Below are 20,876 nucleotides of genomic sequence, written 5' to 3'. Positions count from 1 at the left end.
AGCTGATTTGATTTCAAGGAGGACCACTGTCTGTCTGAACCTCAACAGTAGACACTGCAGCAAAAGCCGGGAAGCACCATTAAAAACAGTGCTATCACAATAAACAAGCCCACGTTCTGGATCACAAATGAAGTGCTGCAGAAATCATTCTTTTCTGAACGCAACCTCTTCAAAGAAGAGGGTCCTGATGACATCACATCCTCTCCTATAAGTTACGCTGCCTCCAAAGTTCAGTGACAAAGATCACCCGCACTCCGCTGCACCGCCCCGAGGACGATGGCCGGGTCTCCTGCACTGCTCCTCCTGCTCAGCCTGGGGCTCTGTGAGTATGGAAGCGGGAAGGATGGAATTCAGGGCTGCTCAGTGACTGTGCAGGGAAGCGGGTTGGACTAATCACGATACGCAGCAGGAACAGAGCCTGTTCGGACAGGTGTTTCTGGAGGGGATGGGGCAGGGGAGACGGGGCATGAGGCAGTTGTTGTTCGTGGGGAATCACATGGCAAAGAAGCTGGGAAATGGCAGCAGCCCCGAGAAAGCAGCTGGAGGGCTGCTCTGTAGGGCAGCATCCATCTCGAGAGCCCAGCGCTCTCAACGCTGAGTCCCCAGGGAATCCAGCACAGCACCCAAGCGGGCAGGATGCTGAGGCCCTCCCTCCGCATTCACCCTCACAGCCCAGCTGCCTGCCTGCCACGCACCACACCTGTGGGGAAGAGCTCTGCCCAAAGGCCACAGGAGCTCATCCCCAGCAGCACCTGAGCAAACAAGGACAACTTCTGCCTACAGGCTGCACTGGCACCCAGGGACAGAGGATGGAGGCCACGTTCCTCCACAGGAAGAAGCAGCACCCCCAGGAGGGGCAGCGGCTGGAGCTGGAGTGCCTGAATTGCGATAGGAATAGACCCATCTTCTGGATCCGCCTGGACAAGAGTGGGAACCTTCACTTCATTCTCTCCAGTACCCATTCTTATCCGTCTACATTAAAGGAAGGTGAGAAAACATCTCCAAACATTGAGGCATTATGGAAAGGAAACTCCTATCGGCTGGTAGTGAACAACTTCAGGGCACAGGACCAGGGGACCTATTTCTGCGTCAACTACATCAACCAGGTGCTGCACTTCAGCTCAGGACAACCCGCCTTCTTCCCAGGTCAGCAACAGCTTCACCCACCTCACTCACATCCAGCACTCCTGGCCGTGCCTTCGCAATCCGGCCCACCTCCCACACTCCCCAAGGCATTGCTTCTTTGCCCAAGCCATCTCATCACAGGCACTGCTCCTCCTCAGAGAGGCTCCCCATCCACCAGCTCCACTCGCGGTACCGACCCTGCCCAAACTCACAGCTGGCCGCGCAGCCCAGCAGCACCTCCCCATCCCATCAGCTCTGCTCAGGGATGAGAGTTACAAAGTACGCAGCCACCTCAGCCTTCCTCACCTCACATTAACCCTAAATGCCCTGACAGCCTCTGTACATTTACAGCACCTCAAAAAGTAACTCATAGCTGAGGTGGAGGTTGGACTGTGGAAAGAAAAGGTTCCCAGGTCTCTCAAAACTTTATTCCTGATAAGAAAGATCACTTAGTGTGATGCCAAGGATTTAGGAACCCTAGGCCTTCTATTTCCATGGTTGGGCAGTGTTTCAGTGCATCACTTTTCAAAATGAGACCTATAATTTCCCCGTGTTGCCTGTGTCCAGGGAGGGGTGGCAGAAGGTGGAATGAATGAATATTGCTGTGTTCATCCATTTCTCCTTCCAGGCACAACAGCAGCACTCACTGCCACCACCCAAAGCAGCCAGGTCACCACGAAGGACATCGCCTGTCACAGCCCGGATCCAGGTAACCCAGCTGTGGGGATGCAGGGGCTCTGTCAGCAGTGCTGCTTTACTCTCAAGAGCCTAAATTAAGGCCTTGGCTGACTGGTCTGGGGAGATAGGAAGTATTCTAATCTTTCACCCACTCTGTTAAACTAACTCCAGCAGCAGCACCCACCACACTCAGTGCCACCACCCAGAGCAGCCAGATCACCATGAAGGACATCTCTCAGTACAGCCCAGATCCAGGTAACCCAGCTGTGGGGAGGCACGGGCTCTGCCAGCAGTGCTGCTTTGATCAAAAATGGCCGTATTAAAGTCTGTGCTGACTACAGGCCATTCAGGACACAGGGAAATGTCTGCTGCTGGGCCTTTCCTCTTTCCTCATTCTCCTTTCTTTCTGAAGGAAGAAGCAAGGAGAACATGCCCAATTTCTACTGTAAATCAGTCATGTGGGTTAACCTGGTTTGTGCCTGCCTCCTGCTCCTCACTGCCATAACCATCACCATCACGCACTGCCAAAGTAAGTCCCCAGTGAAAGTAAGTACCAGGGAAGATCCATTAACTGCATTAATTTCTGCAGCAAGCAGCGCTAATGCTGAAGCAGAGATTGTTACACAACACCTGCATTTTCTGCATATCTCTGGCTCAACATTGTAGTTCACTGAAAGCAATCTACAGTACTGACAGAGAAGCAACGTGGGGAGGAGTATCATAAAGGGAGACTGATACTGAAGGGCTCTAAGTCATAAAGCCACCACAGAGCCTTTAACAGACTCTGCCTTAAGGCAGAACTCGGTATTCTTCATTGTTGACAAACCTCCATTTCAAATGCAAGATTGTAATTTAAGAGTATAGACAGAGATCTTCATTGATACTTGGGATTCCTCCTTGCTAAACAGACCTGATGTTCCCATGCTAACAGCAGGAAGCATCAGCAGTGCTGAAATAAACACAGTCACGCGTCACACTCACTCACCACAAGCCCATCCCTTGCAGGACCAAGCTCACCGTAAGCAAGCAGTGCTGCGTTGCTGCTCAGCAGAAGGCACACAGGCGTCCTCCTCAAGCACCGCACGGATCCCATCAGCAACACACATCTGGGACACACCCAGACCGCGGGGGACAGCGCTGACCCTAAGAAGCCGGGCAGCTCCGTGCCGCTGTGAAAAAGGCAACCAATGCATCCATGAGATGAGGAGGAAATCAAACATATCCCAGACTCAACCCCAATGCCCCAAGCTGCCACTTCCAATGACTTCTCTGTTCAATGGATATAGTTTTAACTCTTTCATTGTGTTGTTTGGTTTAATTCATTATTTACATAGGAGGCAGAGAGATTTATAACTTCGCATGCTATCCTAATCATGTTTACAAAAGGAAGTTCCACATCTAATAGCCCACTCTCAAACATGTTGAAAGAAATTTGTTTCTGACCATGGTCCACAATAGAAATTCTTCCTAGCTTGTCCAACTGAAATCTCCTCAGCAGGCATAGAGAAAATTCATCCATGCTGCTGATCTACATTGGCTCCACAGGTGAAGGTATTGAAGTAGATCTTCACCTGGAGGTCCTGCTACTGTCTGAAGCTTTTCACAAAAGCGTAATTGCCAATGGGACAGCCTTAGCTGTTCGTGTTTATTACAGTGGACAGGAGAAACGGCTTTGTGCTAAAATATAAATAAACACAGGACTCGGGAAAGGATGATCCCTTCACAAGCTAATCTGTTACTTAGGAGACAACAGATGGAGGCTCAGGAGCACAGTGGCTTCATCTGATCAGACACAGAAGACTCCATCAGAGCTAAACTTGCCTGGGATGCTCTCTGCCCAATAGAGTGTGTCCTTGCTGAGAAGGCATGCATGACAGCCCCTTACTGCTCCCTCTCCACTGATAATAAGCTTTCATCCTGCCTTAAAGACAAATATTCACTAACAGATTCTTAAAGGCAGCAGAAAGGAGTGATACTCCCAAAAGCACCCCATATGACCAGCTCCATCTGCAAGCCAGGAGGACCAACAGGAAGGGCAACTCTGTGTTTGGGAGGGGAACTTTTGGGTATGTGTTAGGTACCTGGGAATGACCCATGGTAGAAGCACACTGTCACAGGGAGAAAAGAGGGAAGAAAGATGTCCAAACTGAGACAGGCTACAGCCCTTCATGGGTTATCCGGCACTCCACCTGTACATCTCCGAACATGAGATACCGTGGGTAGGCAACCATGCTCCATGGCAGGGTGAGAATCCAATCCCCAGAAACATTCAAGCACCGTCATTTGCCAACAGCTCCCCTTCCAGTCCCATCATTCTGAACCACAGAAATCAGGAATTTTCCTACTTTGGTCACAGTCCCAGTATAAGTCAGAAGCAGATTACTTCAGCACCTCACAAAATGTGGGACAACGTCAGCCATCCACAAGGCATGCCCATCAGTTCAGCTCCTGATCCCGTTGCAAAGGCAGCAATGGCAGTGCCTGCCTTGTGAACATCCAGAGGATGTTGTTGCAAAGGCAAGAGAACAACACCTCACACTTTATCAAAATATAGCAGGAAAGACAGGAAATCCCCAAAAAAGAAGCAGCAAATAAACCAGCCTAGTGGAACTGTTGTGCAAAGCTGCAGGAAAACAAAACTCTTAGCAATGTGAGAGGTCACTTACAGACAGTGGGCAGGACTCAGAGTGTTAAAGCAGGTAAGGTGTTTCCTGTTGCTTTTTGGCATGGCGGAAGTCCCTGTGGTTGGAGAAGAAAACCACGAGGGTATAAATAACACTTAAAAATCAGCATACCGCTGGGACAAGGGGCTGTCTTGGTGGGTATCACACCACAGAGCTCCTGCCTTGCACACAGCAGCTTCTGCAGAGAAACTACAAAGAAGAGATGCAGAGAAGAGCTGAGCTGCAGAACTAAGCCACATGTCAGCAGTGTGTGGACTGAGAGATAAGGGGCAGATGGACAGATGCTGTACAACATTCCCAGGTCTTCTTTAATCTTTAAATTGAATAAAATAAAATACAGAGAAATACAATCTCTCCTAAGGAATACAACATGTTGTCCATGACCATGGCCCCAGTCCTGTCCTTGTTTTCTGCAGATCTGGACGTGAAGTGAGTGGGAATCATCAGTCTGAACTGATTCACCCAATTTCAAGAAGGAGCACTGTCAGTCTGAATCTCAGCTGAAGATACTGCAGCAAAATCCACGAGGCATCATTAAAAACAACACTATCACAATAAATGAGCCCAAGTTCTGGATCACAAATGAAGTGTTGCAGAAATCTTTTCTCACTCTGCTTCGCCTCAGGGGCTGAACACGGACTCTTCACAGAAGAGGGTCCTGATGACATCACATCCTCTCCTATAAGTTACGCTGCCTCCAAAGTTCAGTGACAAAGATCACCCACGCTCCACTGCACCGCCCTGAGGACGATGGCCAGGTCTCCTGCACTGCTCCTCCTGCTCAGCCTGGGGCTCTGTGAGTATGGAAGTGGGAAGGAAGGAATTCAGGGCTGCTCAGTGTGTGCGCAGGGATGCGGGAGCAGTGGGACTGCAGTGTGATACGCAGCAGGAACAGAGCCTGTTCAGATCTTGGAGGGGATAGGGAAGGGGAGAGAGGGGGCATGAGGCAGTTTTTAGTGGGGAATCACCTGGCAAAGAAGCTGGGAAATGGCAGCAGCCCCGAGAAGGCAGCTGAAGGGCTGCTCTGAAGAGCAGCATCCATCCCAAGAGCCGGGTGCTCTCAACACTGAGTCCCCAGGGACTCCAGCACAGCACCCAAGCGGGCGGGATGCTGAGGCCCTCCCTCCGCATTCACCCTCACAGCCCGGCTGCCTGCCTGTCACGCACCACACCTGTGGGGAAGAGCCCTGCCCAAAGGCTCCAGGAGCTCTTCCCGAGCAGCACCTGAGGGGACATATCCAAATTCTGCCCACAGGCTGTACCGGTGCCCAGGGACAGAGGAACATAATGGAGGCCAGGTTCCTTAACAAGAACATAAAGCACCCATAGAGGGACAGCGGCTGGAGCTGGAGTGCCTGCATTACGAGAGAAACAGACCCATCTTCTGGATCCACCTGGACAAGAGTGGGAACCTTTACTTCATTGTCTACAGTACCCATTCTTATTCCACCACATTGCAGGAGGGTAAGAAAACATCTCCAAACTTTGTGGCATTATGGAGAGGAAACTCCTATCGACTAGTTGTGAAGTCCTTCAGGGCACAGGACGAGGAGATCTATTACTGCATCAACTACATCAACCCAGTGCTGCACTTCAGCTCGGGACAACCCGCCTTCTTCCCAGGTCAGCAACAGCTTCACCCACCTCGCTCACGCCCAGATCCCCTGCCCGTGCCTTCTCAATCCAGCCCATCACCCACACTCCCCATGGCCCTGCTTCTTTGCCCAAGCTGTCTCATCACACAGGCACTGCTCCTCCTCACAGAGCCTCCCCATCCACCAGCTCTGCTCGCGGTACCAACCCTGCCCAAACACACAGGAGGACGTGCAGCCCAGCAGCACCTCCCCATCCCAGCAGCACCTCTCAGGGATGACAGTTACAAAGTGCGCAGCCACCCCAGCCTTCCTCACCTCACCTGGACCTCTACATTCTGACAGCACCCATATACTTACAGCACCTCAAAAAGAAACTCCGAAATCCCTGTGACTCTCAGGACGTGTTTTATAACAGTGATAACAAAGAGCTCACACATACTGATGGGGCTGATAAGAAATTAGGAGCCCAAATCCTTCTGTTTCCAGGGCTGGGCAGCACCTGAAAGCAGCACTGTTGAAAGCAGACCCTATAAAAGTTCTTCCTCTGCTGGCTGCATCCTGGCATGTATACGAGGAAGCTCTTCTGTTGTACCTCTCTGTATTCACTTATTTCTTCTTTCCAGTCGCAACTAAAGCAGCACCCACCACACCTGCAGCCACCACCCCCAGCAGCCAGGCCACCAAGAAGGACAACTGGCACAGCCGAGATCCAGGTAACCCAGTTGCTATAAGGCTGGAGCTCTGCCAGCAGTGCTGCTCTGCCTGGAACAGCATGAATTAAAGGCTGTGCTGACTGCAGGCATTTAGGGATGTGAGGACAGGAGATAATTTCCATCTTTCTCCGAGAGGTGTCACTGAGGGGTGAAACCACCTAATGAGCACAGAATTTCTGAGGATGCTGGGTAGAAATTCTGAGCCCACAGCCCTCAGGTTTCATGGCTGGGCAGCTCAGCTGTGCAAGCTGATCTCATATCAGAGTGTCAGGGCATCACAGTTGAAAATGGGCCCTATGGAGTCTCCCCTATGCTGGCCACAGGTTTGTCTATGTCCTGGCAGGAGTGGAAGAAGGCTGTTTTGTTGTATCTCCCTGCCTTCATCTATTTTTCCCTCCACTCACAACAACAGCAGAACACATCACACCCACTGCCATCACACGGAGCAGCCAGGACACCACAAAGGGCAACTCACAACAGGGCCTGGATCCAGGTAACCCAGCTGTGGGGATGCAGGGGCTCTGCCAGCAGTGCTGCTTTGATCAGAAGAGGCCAAATTAAAGTCTGTGCTGACTACAGGCATTTCAGGATGCAGGCAGATGTCTCCTGCTGCTGGGCCTTTCCTCTTTCCTCTCTCCCCTTTCTTCCTGCAGGAACAAGCAACAAGAACACACTGAGTTCCATCTGTGAGTTTTTCCTCTGGGTTCGAGTGGCTGGCACCTGCCTCCTGCTCCTCGCTGCCATAACCATCACCATCATGCTCTGACAAAGTAAGTCCCACTCTGACACCCTGCAGAGGTTCCTGAAGCCTCACACCACAGAGCACAGCCCGCTCCTCCAGGGGAATGGGCTCTCTGCCTATTGCCCTCACACAGCCATTGCATATCCAGGACACAGGGAATGCAAAATAAACACTCCTAAAACTCTTCTCCAGATTTTCCTCGTCACCAGCTTCAGATTCAGAAATCTTTATCATATTCTACACTCTCAGACTAGAAACTATTAACAGGCAATATCATTGTAAACAGAAATTGTAAACAGACAAGGAATCACAAACTGCATTGGCTCTGCCATCCTGAAATCACCATATTCAGGTTGAAACTGACAATGTCCAAAACGTTACTCAACAAATTATTTTGGCCTTTTCATGCTGATCTACGTTACCAGTGAAGATCCATTAGCTACATTAATTTCTGCCACAAGCAGCACTAATGCTGAAGCAGAGGCTGTTACACAACATCAGCCTGGGAAGTATGTGCGGACACTGTCTGCATGCGTAGAGAGACGATCTGGAAAGCCAAGGCACAGACAGAGCTGAACATGCCTAGGGGTGTGAAAAATAACAAGGAGGGGTCCTACAGGTACATAGGCACAAGGAGACAGACCTTGAGCACCGCTAAGGTGATCAGAGGACTGGACCTCCTCTCCTATGAAGAACGGTTGAGGGAATTGGTCTTGTTTAGCTTGGAGAAAGAAGGCTCTGGGGAGACCGCATTGTGTTGTTCCAATAACTGAAGGGCGTATAAACAGGAGGGGATACACCTGTGTACAAGGGAGGATAGTGATAGGACAAGGGGGAATGGTCTTAAAGTGAGACAGGGAGGTTTCGTTTAGATATTAGGAGAAACTTTTTCACACAGAGGGTGGTGATGACACACTGGAACAGGTTGCCCAAGGAGGTTGTGGATGCCCCATCCCTGGAGGCATTCAAGCCAGGCTGGATGTGGCTCCGGGCAGCCTGGCCTGTTGGCGGGCAAACCTGCACATCACAGGGAGGTTGAAACGAGGTGGTCGTAATGGTCCTTTTCAACCCAGGCCATTCTATGATTCTATGACATCTGCATTTTCTGCAAAAAATGTCAGGCTCAACATTGTAATTAAATGAAAGCAATCCACAGTAGCGACAGAGATGCAAACTGGGGAGGAGTGTCATAACGGGAGATCGATCCTGAAAGACTCTATGTCAGCTTACAGCAAAGACACAGTGCCTTTAAAAGACCCTGCCTTAAGACAGAACTCGAAATCCTTCTTCATTGTTGACAAACCTCCATTTCAAATGCAAGATTGTGATTTAAGAGTATATTCAGAAATCTTCATTGATACTTGGGATTCCTCCTTGCTAAACAGACCTGATGTTCCCATGCTAACAGCAGGAAGCATCAGCAGTGCTGAAATAAACACAGCCACGCGTCACACACACTCACCACAAGCCCATCCCTTGCAGGACCAAGCTCACTGTAAGCAAGCAGTGCTGCGTCGCTGCTCAGCAGAAGGCACACAGGCATCCTCCTCAAGCACCGCACGGATCCCATCAGCAACACACACAGCTGCCCTGATGGAGCGCGGGCATTTGGCTGCTCCTCCTCTGCTGCCCTATATCCATGAGGGCAGGGAGACTGAACATGCCACCACCTTCCCCACTAGTGTTTCAAAAGAAGAAAAGTACCCATTGAAAAGGCCATCCCAAACTCTGCTGAAATAACTTCCTGTCTGACCAGGGTCCATAATTGCATTTCGCTACAGCCCCTTTCCACCTGAAATCTCCTCTGCAGGCATCGAGAAAATTAATTCTTAACTCACCTCCTGCTGGGCCACGTTCCTCAGTTTGTCAGCCTCTATATTCCCCGCAGGATTTTGTCCCTTCCTATATGCACGTCCCCATGCTTAATTCTTTGTCATAAATAAACCAAATACAGACCAGTATCTCTACAGACTCCATGTACATCAACCCACATTGTAGTTAAATGCTGTATTTCAAGGCCGGGAGGGCCTGCAGAGCTGAAACTTCATCTCTCAACACGTCAAAATGCATAAAATCATTTGCCATAACCTGAGCCGCTCACTGTTTGTTTCATTGGGAATGCTGCTATGGCTTGAAACACAGCACAGGTGCATTGATTTATGCCTCGAAGACGTATGTTTAACTTACTTCAATGAGAGGCCATGTCCACCAGAAGCATGAAATCTGTGATGCGCTCTCAGCCTCGCGTTCTGATACAAATGTTCCTTTTGATCCCAGAAATGATTTCATTTTGCAAATCCTAAAACTGCCTTGCGTTTTACCATCACTTACACACCTTACTTTATAAAAGTAAACAATGTCTCCATAATCAGCATCCGTACGTGTCAGGAATGCCTGGAAGTGGTGATGGTTCAGTCCCCTGGGCTTCATGAAATTCACACCTTCCATGACAACTGACGTGACAGTACCCATCTTTAAAGCTTTTCTGCATATATTGCCCTGATGTACCATGCACAGATGTTTCATCAGACCTGAGTTCCTGGAAGCAATTCCGTTCTCCTCTATGCATTCTATAAGCCCCCCCCTTTTGACCAACCACTGCCTGGGCGCCATCAGTAGCTCTACCAGAAGCATCAACAAAGCTTAAATAAAATCATTTCAATGCCATTTCCACTGCTTCGTCCACATCAAAAGATTTCTTTCTGCCTTTTGAGGGTACCAAGGAAGCCATTTCTTCAGTGACATGATACTTCTTATCAATACCTTCCATGAAAAAGGAAGTTGAGTCATATCTGTAGCGTCAGTCATTTCATCTGTCGCCAAAGGATAACTTCTGAAATTAGCAGCTTTCCTCTCCAACTTTCTTGCCACAGATCTGTCCATTTCTTCAGACCACCTGGCAATGGTTGAGTGACACCAACTGATTTGAGAAAAGTCCCTGTTTTAATCAGGGCACATTGCATCTCTGATGCTGTCTGTGCGTTGCTCAACAAACTCACCACCAGCAGATGGTTTTGCTGCCTCTGCCATCAGATTTGCCACCACATCACTGGCCTTTATCGCCAAGTCCATCCGGGGTGTAACTCAACAGCAGTAACGCAGTTTTACCTCAACAAAACAGTACCCATCTGTCCATTTTTCACTGAACACTTCTCCTTCAACCACAGTTCTTCTTCATTTGAGGTTTCTGTTATCTCTTGAGAAGACATTAGGAAGGCTGAAAGGTTACTAGGGGTAATTAGTGCGTCTCAGTCACCCAGTGGAACACATGGGTAACACATCCAGGTTTTGATGGGACTGAGTGTGTGGTGAGTGCCAGAGGTGGAGATAGCACAGCACTGTGCCCTGCCCATGTCCTGCTTGAGCTGATGCAGTGCCAATCACACGCCACTGTGTGGCTGTGTCAGTGATGGATACACGTACAGGGCCGGGCCGCTCAGCCACCGCCAGAGCCGCTGCCATGATGGTGCGGGGCAGGAAGCAGCAGCAGGATGGGCTGGGCAGCGTGCGGCCTGTGAGTTGGGCATGCCTGGAATAGAGAACCAAGTGCCATATGAAAGCAGGCTGAAGTCCAAGGGATCCCTTATCTCATCTCACAACCTAGGTACGCTTGCTGCTGTGGTGACGCTGCTTGACCCAACTCGCTGCCTTGTTCCATTCTTCATTTTCCAGCTCATTTTCACATAACACTGCAGTTTCATCACACAGCAGTGCCAGGTTTCTCACAGCCAGGAACAGGGGCATGCTTTCCAAAGGAGTAATGGAACAACACCTCCCAACTGGGGAAAAAAAAAAAAAAAGGAAGAAAGGCAGAAAGTATGAAAAACATAATCAAATAGCAGCCAAGCAAAGCTGTTGAGATGGCATGTGCAGAGCTGCAGGAAGTCAAAACCCTTACCAGGGTGTGTGTGGTCACCTAGAGATGGTAGGCTGGCCTCTGAATGTTGAAGCATGTATGGAGAGGTTTTTTGGCATGGCGGAAGTCCCTGTGGTTGGAGAAGAAAAACACAGGGTAACTTTTTGTTTGTCAGATCTGCATGCAACTGGGGCACAGGGCTGTCTTGGTGGGTGTCACATCACAGAATCAGAGAACGTCAGACTGGAAGGGACATCAAACAATCATCTAGTCCAATCCCCCTGCCGGAGTAGAAACAAGACCTCCTGCCTTGCACACAGTGGCTTCTGCACAGAAATTACAAGGAACAACTCCAGACAAGAGCAGACTGGAACCACTCACACACGTCAGCAATACATGGGCTCAAAGATGAAAAGCGCAGTTGGAGTGCTGCTGTTAAACATTCTGACATTTATTTATTTTCCAAAACAAATTAAGCAACACAAAACAAGGTAAAATCTCCGTAAAGAAAAACAACTTGCATTCCACAGCACAGCACTTGACTTTGTTTTCCACAGATCTGGACACGATGAGAGTGCCTCAAATCACGGGGAGACTGTAGCCTGTGGCAGTGGATCCAACTTCAAGAAGGACCACTGTCAGCCTGCATCTCAACTGAAGACATTGCAGCAAAATCCCGGAGGCACCACTAAAAACAACGCTGTCACAGTAAATGCTCTGAGCCCATGTTCTGGATCACAAATGAAGTACTGCACTGGTGCAGTCTGTTTCACCTCAGAGGCTGACCAAGGTCTCTTCACAGAAGAGGGTCCTGATGACATCACATCATCCCTATACGTTACCTATAAGTTATCCTCTCCTATAATCTGCGTCCAAAGTACAGTGACAAAGATCACCCGAGCTCTGCTGTACTGCCCCAAGGGCGATGGCCACCCAAGCAGAGCTCGCCTGCACTGCTCCTCCTGCTCAGCCTGGGGCTCTGTGAGTATGGAAGCGGGAAGGGTGGAATTCAGGGCTGCTCAGTGACTACGTGGGGAAGAGGAAGCAGTGGGACTGCAGAGTGATACGCAGCAGGAACAGAGCCTGTTCAGACAGGCGTTACTGGATGGGATGGGGCAGGGGAGAGAGGGGGCAAAGAGTAGGAATCGGCTGTTCAGGGAGCTGGTGGACTCACTGAAACTGGACGCATTCCAGAAAGGCTTAGATGTTGTACTGAGAGATGTGGTTTTGAGGGAATATTGGTGATAGTGGAACAGTTGGATTAGATGATCTTAAAGATCGTTTCCAACCTTGGTGATTCTTAGGATTCTACAGAAATGAGAAACTGCTTTGTGCTAAGAGATATATAAACACAGGATCCAGGAAAGGAAGATCCCTGCCCTAGCAGACTTCTTACTAGAAGACAAGAGACAGAAACTCAGGAGCAGAGTGGTTTCATCTGATCACACACAGATGTCTCCATCAGAGCTAAACTTACCTGGGTCCCTCTCCAGCCAATGAAGCATGTCCCTGCTGGGAAGGGATGCACAACAGCCCCTTACTGCTCTCTCTCTCCACTGACAACAACCTTTCATCTTGTCTTAAAGACATATATTCATTAACAGACTCACAAAAGCAGCAGAAAGGAGCAATTCCCCCAAAAGCACGCCCTATGACACAGCAATATTGCCCTCATCCTGCATGGCACTCACAATCAAACACATCAGAATGGGTGGGGGCAGGGTGTCTCTTTGGTGTATCTTTGTGAGTCACTCCTACACAACAAGTAAAAATCTGAATACGAAGAGGAAAAGGAGTCCTCTGAACAGTGACACAGCACCCACGTTCTGAACACATCACAGGAAGCAGTGGCATCATGTGGATAAAAGAAATCCATTGGTGCGGTGCAGGAACACCTCTGTGCTTAGGAGGCAAACTTCTCAGTTCCTGTTTGGTATCTAAGAATAACCCGTAGTAAAACACCGCTATCAGCAGGGCAGAAGAGGAAAGTAAGATGTCCCCACTACGAAAGGCAAGCACTCTTCCGGGCTTACCCTGTACTCCACTTGTAGAGGTTCATCTAACACATCTATGAATACGAGATGCTCTGGGCAGGGGACTGTGCTCCATGGCAGGGTGAGAATCCAGTCCCAAGATACATTCAACCTAACGCATTCCTCAATAGGTCCACCTACCATCAAACCACACCGAACCACTAAAAAGAGAAATCTTCCTACTTTGGTCACAATGCTGCTGCAAGGCAGAAGCAGCTCAATGCAGCACCTCACAAAACACGCTATGACTTCAGCCATCCACAAGGCATGCCCATAACCTTCAGCTCCTGCCCCACGGCCCTCCACCAGGCAGTGATTCCAGGCTCTCCCCAAAGCTCCTGATCCCATTGCAAAGGCAGCGTGGATTCAGATTAGCTTGAGGAGAATAAACTGACAACAGACAAAGCCCACACAAGCAGCATAACCCAGATGTCTCAATGGGAGACAGACCATCCACGTTTCCCAAATGGCATTTCAGGACATAGATGCTTGCAATCGTATTGGATAGGTCCAGCAGATTCTCTGGTTATTTTGTTAAAGGTGTGCCCTACTTCACGCAGACGTCACAAGGCTCACAGCCTCATACCACCACGAGCCTCACAGAGCTCAGCAGGCCTCACTCCTGCTTTCCCCACTCACCAAAGTGCTGTGAGGCTCTAAGAAATGAACCCTGTTCCCTCATCACTTGAGCTCACTTGCTCACAAAACAGCACTTCCATCACTCAGCAGTGCCAGGTTTCTGGCTCCCAGAAAAACAACAACGCTGGCACAGGAGCCATGCAGGCATGCCCAACCCACAGGCCGCACACTCCCTGGCCCAGGACCCCCAAGGCTGCCCCCCGCCCAGCACCATCATGGCAGCAGCTGTGCCCCAGCCATGCAGCCATCGCTCACAGCACAACAGCCGTGCTATTCAGTGCGTGCAGGGAGAGCAGGGCACGGGGAAGGCGTAAAGCAGTGCCGGCTCCAGGGAGGGCAAACAGGTCTTAGCATTTGGAGCCACTGGCTGAACACGGCCTTGTTCAACAGCCAACACTGGGCAGCAGTGCTTTGAGGTTTGATGCAGGAGTTGAAGAACAGAGGTCAGGATGGCCAAAAGCATCCTCAGCTTCACAACCACACCCTATTCGTGTCATCGGGTTTTGACACTGCCAGCATTTGGGAACAGTTATGGTCAAGCATGAAGTACAGGAAGAGAAAAACGTCATCAGAATTCTCTGACAAACCCACTGAGACCTCAGTGAGAACTGCAGGCACTGCCATCAAACCAGATAGGTACGTTAGTTACACAAAAACAAGGCCACATATTCCATCTGTTTTATCTTATTTCGCTCATATTTTAAACATTTTAATAAAAGCATTGAAAAAGAAATTGATTCCTTATTTAAATGTTAAGTATATAGTCTATTCTGAAAGGAATGTTCTGAAAGGAACACCTCCTGATTTATTCAGCTGGCCCATATGTTCAGAGGCAGATGTTGGTGGCACAGCAGTAGAAGCAGAACCTTCCCACCAGTATTCCATCACGTTTGGTTGCCACGTGACAGACAGCAGCAGAGGGGCAGACTGACAAAACAGCATCTGACACGGAAATGAGCACTCAAGTCCTCCATGCAGAGCAAATGGCACCCATTCATATTCACTCATGTTTGTTGGATGTTTCTGCAGACCAAACAGTGCATGTGAGCACACTGAGCTGCTGGGAGGAGCATTTCAGCAGTGGCAACAGCAACAACGGTCAGCTTTGCTCGTGCCTAACAATGCTCCTCATCACTCAGCACGACCCAGGGAAGCAAAAACGATGCACACCCATGGATAAACACCTCAGGAGCAAAAAAGAAGGAGAAATAACAAACAAACAGGATAAGCAAGAAATTCCAAAAGAGGAAACAAATAAGGCCAGGCTAGGGAAACAGTTGCTAATTCATGTGCAAAGCTACAGGAAGTCCAAACCACTACCAATGTGTGAGTGGTCACCTGGAGGCAGCAGCAAGGGCCCTGATTGCTGAAGCACACAAGGGTTATTTGGCAGGGCGGAAGTCCTTGTGGGTGGAGAAGAAAGTCACAAGACGTAAAACATAGAAGTAAAAAAAAACAACCTGCATGGTACTGGGGCATAAGGCCATCATGATGGGTATCACACCACAGCCCTCCTGCCCTGCACACAGCGGCTTCTGCACGGAAATTACCAAGTACAGTTGCAGAGAACAACTAAAATACGGAAATCAGCTACATGTCCACAGCATATGGACTCAGAGATGAAAAGTGCAGATGGATCAATCTCTAAATGGAATACAATGAAATAAAATCTTGGACCCAAAATACAACTTCCACTCCGTGTCCACTGAAGGGCACTCGGCCTGCTTTTCCATAGCTCAGGTCATGATGAGAGTGCCTAAAATATCTAGGAGACAGCAGTTTGTGGTGTCTGACTTGATCTCAAGCAGGACTACCCTCAGTCTGAATCTCAACTGAAGACACTGCAGCAAAATCCTGAGGGATTTATCGCTATCACGATAAACGAGCCCAAGTTCTGGATCACAAATGAAGTGCTGCAGATGTCTTTTCTCACTCTGCTTCACCTCAGAGGCTGAACACGGACTCTTCACAGAAGAGGGTCCTGATGACATCACATCCTCTCCTATAAGTTATGCTGCCTCTGTGAGTCTTTCTCAGTGACAAAGATCACCCACGCTCCGCTGCACCGCCCTGAGGACGATGGCCAGGTCTCCTGCACTGCTCCTCCTGCTCAGCCTGGGGCTCTGTGAGTATGGAAGCAGGAAGGAAGGAATTCAGGGGTGCTCAGAGACTGCGCAGGGAAGCAGGAGCGGTGGGACTGCAGTGCGATACGCAGCAGGAACAGAGCTTGTTCAGACAGGTGTTGCCGGAGGGGATGGGGCAGGGGAGAAAGGCAGCGCGAGGCAGTTGTTAGAGGGAAAAAACACTGGATAAGCTGGGAAATGGCAGCAGCCCCAGGAAGGCATCTGAAGGGCTACTCTGAAGGGCCACATGCGTCTTGAGAATCTGGTGCTCTCAAAGCTTGGTCCCCAGGGACTCCTGCACAGCACACAAGTGTGCTGGATGCCGAGGCCCTCCATCTGCATTCACCCTCACAGCCCAGCTGGCTGAATGCCTGCCACACACCGCACCACGCCAGCAGGGAAGAGCCCTGCCCAAAGGCCCCAGGAGCTCTTCCCGAGCAGCACCTGAGGGGACATATCCAACTTCCGCCCACAGGCTGCAACGTCACCCAGGGACAGAGGAACACGATGGCAGTCAGATTCTTCAACAGGAACATGAAGCACCCCCAGGAAGGACAGCGGCTAGAGCTGGAGTGCATGCCTTACGACAGAGGTACAGGTATCTACTGGATCCATCTAGACAAGGATTGGAACCTTCACTTCATTGTCTCCAGTACCCCTGTTCCCAGGAACACCTTCCAAGGGAACAAGAGAACATCTGCACAGTTTGAAGCACGCTGGACAGGAAACTTCTATCGGCTGGCGGTGAAGAACTTCACAACCCAGGATGAGGGAATCTATTTCTGCACGAGCAACATCAACCAGGTGCTGCACTTTCAGCTCGGGACAACCCGCCTTCTTCCCAGGTCAGCAACACCTTCACCCACCTTGCTCACGCCCAGATCCCCTGCCCGTGCCTTCTCAATCCGACCCATCACCCACACTCCCCATGGCCCTGCTTCTTTGCCCAAGCCGTCTCATCACACAGGCACTGCTCCTCCTCAGAGAGCCTCCCCATCCACCAGCTCCGCTCGTGGTACCGAACCCACCCAAACACACAGGAGGACGTGCAGCCCAGCAGCACCTCCCCATCCCAGCAGCACCTCACAGGGATGACAGTTACAAAGTGCGCAGCCACCCCAGCCTTCCTCACCTCACTTGGACCTCTACATTCTGACAGCCCCCATATGCTTACAGCACCTCAAAAAGAAACTCAAATCCCTGTGACTCGCAGGACGTGTTTTATAACAGTGATAACAAACAGTTCACACATACTGACGGGGCTATTAAGAAATTAGGAGCCCAAATCCTTCTGTTTCCAGGGCTGGGAGGAGGTTGAAAGCAGCACTGTTTAAAGCAGACCCTATAAAAGTTCTTCCTCGGCTGGATGCATCCTGGCATGTATACAAGGAAGCTCTTCTGTTGTACCTCTCTGTATTCACTTATTTCTTCTTTCCAGTCGCAACTAAAGCAGCACCCACCACACCCGCAGCCACCACCCCCAGCAGCCAGGCCACCAAGAAGGACATCTGGCACAGCCGAGATCCAGGTAAACCAGCTGCGGTGAGGCTGGGGCTCTACCAGCAGTGCTGCTTTCATCAGAAGAGGCAAAATTAAAATCTTTGCTGACTACAGCCATTTCAAAATGCAGAGAGATGTCTGCAGGTGGCTCTTTCCTCTCTCTCCTTCCTTCCTGCAGGAACAAGCCACAAGAACATACCAAGTTTCTACTGCAAAATGGTCATGTGGGTTAACCTGGCTGGCACCTGCCTCCTGCTCCTCACTGCTATAACCATCACCATCACGCACTGCCAAAGTAAGTCGCACCCTGACACCCTGCAGAGGTTCCTGCAGCCTCACACCACAGAGCACAGCCCGCACCTCCAGGGGAATGTGCTCTCTGCCTATTGCCCTCACACAGCCATTGCATATCCAGGACACAGGAAATGCTGAAGAACTCCTTTTTATGTTTCTAATTAAAACTCTTTTTCATATTTTCATCATCACTAGCTTTCAGTACAGAAAACCTTATCAAATTCTATACTTCCAGAAAAGAAATTGTAAACAGGCATTATTGGATTTGTAAGCAGAAATTATAAACAGGCCAGAAATCACAAACTGTTTTTGACTCTGCCATCCTGATATCACCATTCTGGGGTTGAAATTGCCTGAATCCAAACATTAACCAACCTTTTATTTCAGCCTTTTCACGCTCATCAAGATTGACAGTGAAGATCCACTAGCTGCATTAATTTCTGCAGCAAGCAGCACTAATGCTGAAGCAGAGATTGTTACACAACACCTGCAACTTCTGCTAAATTTCTGGCTCAACATTATAGTTTTCAGAAAGCCATCTACAGTACTGACAGAGAAGCAAAGTGGGAAGGAGTACCATAAAGTGAGATTGATGCTGAAGCGCTCTAAGTCAGCATAAAGCCACCACAGTGCCTTTAACAGACTCTGCCTTAAGGCAGAACTCAGTATTCTTCATTGTTGACAAAACTCCATTTCAAATGCAAGATTGTAACTTAAGAATATATTCAGAGATCTTCATTGATACTTTGTACTCCTCCTTGCTAAACAGACCTGATGTTCCCATGCTAACAGCAGGAAGCAGTGCTGTAATGAACGCAGCCACGTGTCACACTCACTCACCACAAGCCCATCCCTTGCAGGACCAAGCTCACCGTAAGCAAGCAGTGCTGCATCGCTGCTCAGCAGAAGGCACACAGGCGTCCTCCTCAAGCACCGCACGGAGCCCATCAGCAACACACACAGCTGCCCTGATGCAGCGCGGGCATTTGGCTGCTCCTCCTGTGCTGCCCACCAGCACTGCACACCTCCCGCGGCCTGACAGGTGCTCCTGCCCCACACTGCTGGGACACACCCAGACCGCGGGGGACAGCGCTGACCCTAAGAAGCCGGGCAGCTCCGTGCCACCGGGGAAAAGAGCTGTGCGCTGTGCTGGACAGCTGAACCTTCCACGAGATGACCAATAAACCAACCATGTCAATACTCAGATCTGATCTCCCAAACTCTCTCTCTATTTTGCAATATCTGTCCTGTTAAATGGGTGTGTATGGCAAACAGGCACAGGACCAGAGAGATTATCCATGACAAAGGAGAAATGAAATAAAGATCTTACCCATGCCCTGGGGTCTAGGAAGGTCTCCACCCCTTTCTGTCACTCAGGTGAAATTGTGTTCACCTGTGCCCCTGCAGCTGACTCAGCACTCACCTCAGGTGGTTAATCAGAGGTTCAGGCCACAGTTCAACAGTTCCCATACACTCCACCCCTTCAAGGCATGAACCAATGATTGAATCAACTAAAGGGTAAATACTTCCCATTACAGAGATCCAATGCATCGCAATGCTTGTACAATTTCCCGTCACAATGTAGGATGACAATTTTAAAACAAGTGATGATCGGCAAAAGTTCATGTTCTGTCATAGGCCAGTGCTTGACGGTGTTTCTGGAGGCATGTAGTCATGAGGCACAGGTCCATCCTATGCTCCATCAGTCCCATGTAAGTCATCACCGGATGTCACACGTGATCTGGCAGCAACACTGGGATACTTTGGTGACATGTTGTTCCTTCCAGTGGTCCTGGAGGCTCAAAGGCTCACGGAGAGTAATACAGATGTTTCAAGGGTACCAGGAGGGGAAGGTCTGCCCTCCAGGGCAAGATACAGGCCACATTTTTTATCCTGGGTCAACACTTCAGCTCGTACTGGGGCATGTCCCAACTACCGCTACCATACCTTCTGGCCAGATGTTTGTGGCTGCATGACTATATCAGGCACCAATGGGGGTGTCCTGATCTGCCATAGGGGCACGATGGGGGTCCCTTTGGTAATGAAGACTGGAGCGTTGACCACAATGTCTGCAAGCCATGTGCCTATTACTGGAGGGTCTACCGAGCCTCCCACCTCCAATAATCTCCCCCAAGGTGCAAGTAAGCCACACCACTTAGGTCCTACCTGCACCTTCCAAGGCCATTTTATTCTACAGGTACCTGGTTCTAGATTCTGAGGGGCAGGGAGCAGATTTGTTCATTACCGACCCGGGGACTTAGCACATTATCAGAGCCCGTAATTTGGATTCTAAGAGGGGAGGCCCATGTTTTTTGTAGCATCTTCAGGGCACAGGGTCTGCCATCTCGAGGTCTTCCATTCATGTCTCGCAGGGTTTCATAGTCTCTTTGCCAACCCCTGCAGAGACTGGGAGTCTGTCCTCAGGGCAGCCTTGAGAATACCACTGTAACGTTCTATGAGGCCTGCTCCCGTTGGATCATATGGCAGGTGGAATAGCCGTTCCAGGTTATTTTCTTCTGCCCAGCGCTGTATCATTGCTCCAGTAAAATGAGTCCCTTGGTCGCTCTCGATGACGTGCAGTGTCCTGTAGGCAGACATCAGTTTGGTAAGTACCTTGATGGTATATGCCTGGTTCACTTTTGGCACCAGATAGGCCTCCAGAAGTCCGCTTGCAGTATCAACGCACGTCAGGGCATACCACGCCCCCTCAGACCGAGGGAGGGCCCCGATATAATCCACCTGCCATCGCAGGAGAGGATTGTGTCCTCTAACAAGATGGGCTGTTGTTTTGGGCAACGGTCTCGGTCTCATCTTAGAGCAGGCGTCGCAGTCTTGGCATGCCTGGACTACGTCAGATAACTGTATGGGCAGCCCCCATACTTTAGCAGCTGCCC

General features: G+C 49.9%; 2 protein-coding genes and 1 pseudogene across 4 annotated transcripts; all 3 read left to right on the top strand.

Moving 5' to 3' along the window:
- The first annotated feature begins 235 nt into the window (after nt 1–235).
- Nucleotides 236–19,186, top strand: LOC771798 (T-cell surface glycoprotein CD8 alpha chain-like). 3 transcript variants are annotated; one of them, XM_040700386.2, is made up of 6 exons: nt 236–322; nt 784–1,146; nt 1,754–1,834; nt 1,975–2,058; nt 2,216–2,332; nt 18,843–19,186. In XM_040700386.2, exons 1-6 carry the CDS (start codon nt 277–279, stop codon nt 18,857–18,859), a joined length of 708 nt encoding a protein of 235 aa, XP_040556320.1. In that variant the 5' UTR covers nt 236–276; the 3' UTR covers nt 18,860–19,186. The 3 variants fall into 3 exon arrangements, with proteins under 3 accessions (XP_040556320.1, XP_040556321.1, XP_040556319.1); XM_040700387.2 differs by lacking the exon at nt 18,843–19,186 and adding an exon at nt 2,809–3,103 and having other exon boundaries at nt 1,978–2,058; XM_040700385.2 differs by lacking the exon at nt 18,843–19,186 and adding an exon at nt 2,809–3,103.
- LOC121113233 lies at nt 5,197–9,013 on the top strand (annotated as a pseudogene).
- LOC101752184 (T-cell surface glycoprotein CD8 alpha chain-like) lies at nt 16,101–18,724 on the top strand. Its single transcript, XM_040700408.2, is given in 6 exon segments — nt 16,101–16,190; nt 16,664–17,001; nt 17,003–17,033; nt 17,627–17,716; nt 17,867–17,983; nt 18,370–18,724. Coding segments are annotated over 6 exon segments (663 nt in total). The 5' UTR covers nt 16,101–16,144; the 3' UTR covers nt 18,411–18,724.
- Nucleotides 19,187–20,876: the final 1,690 nt, after the last annotated feature.

Source organism: Gallus gallus, chromosome 4 (assembly GCF_016699485.2).
Source record: "Gallus gallus isolate bGalGal1 chromosome 4, bGalGal1.mat.broiler.GRCg7b, whole genome shotgun sequence".
NCBI classification, from domain to species: domain Eukaryota; kingdom Metazoa; phylum Chordata; class Aves; order Galliformes; family Phasianidae; genus Gallus; species Gallus gallus.
Note: the sequence above shows the minus strand (reverse complement) of the source record. Positions and strands in the feature narration are given on the sequence as shown.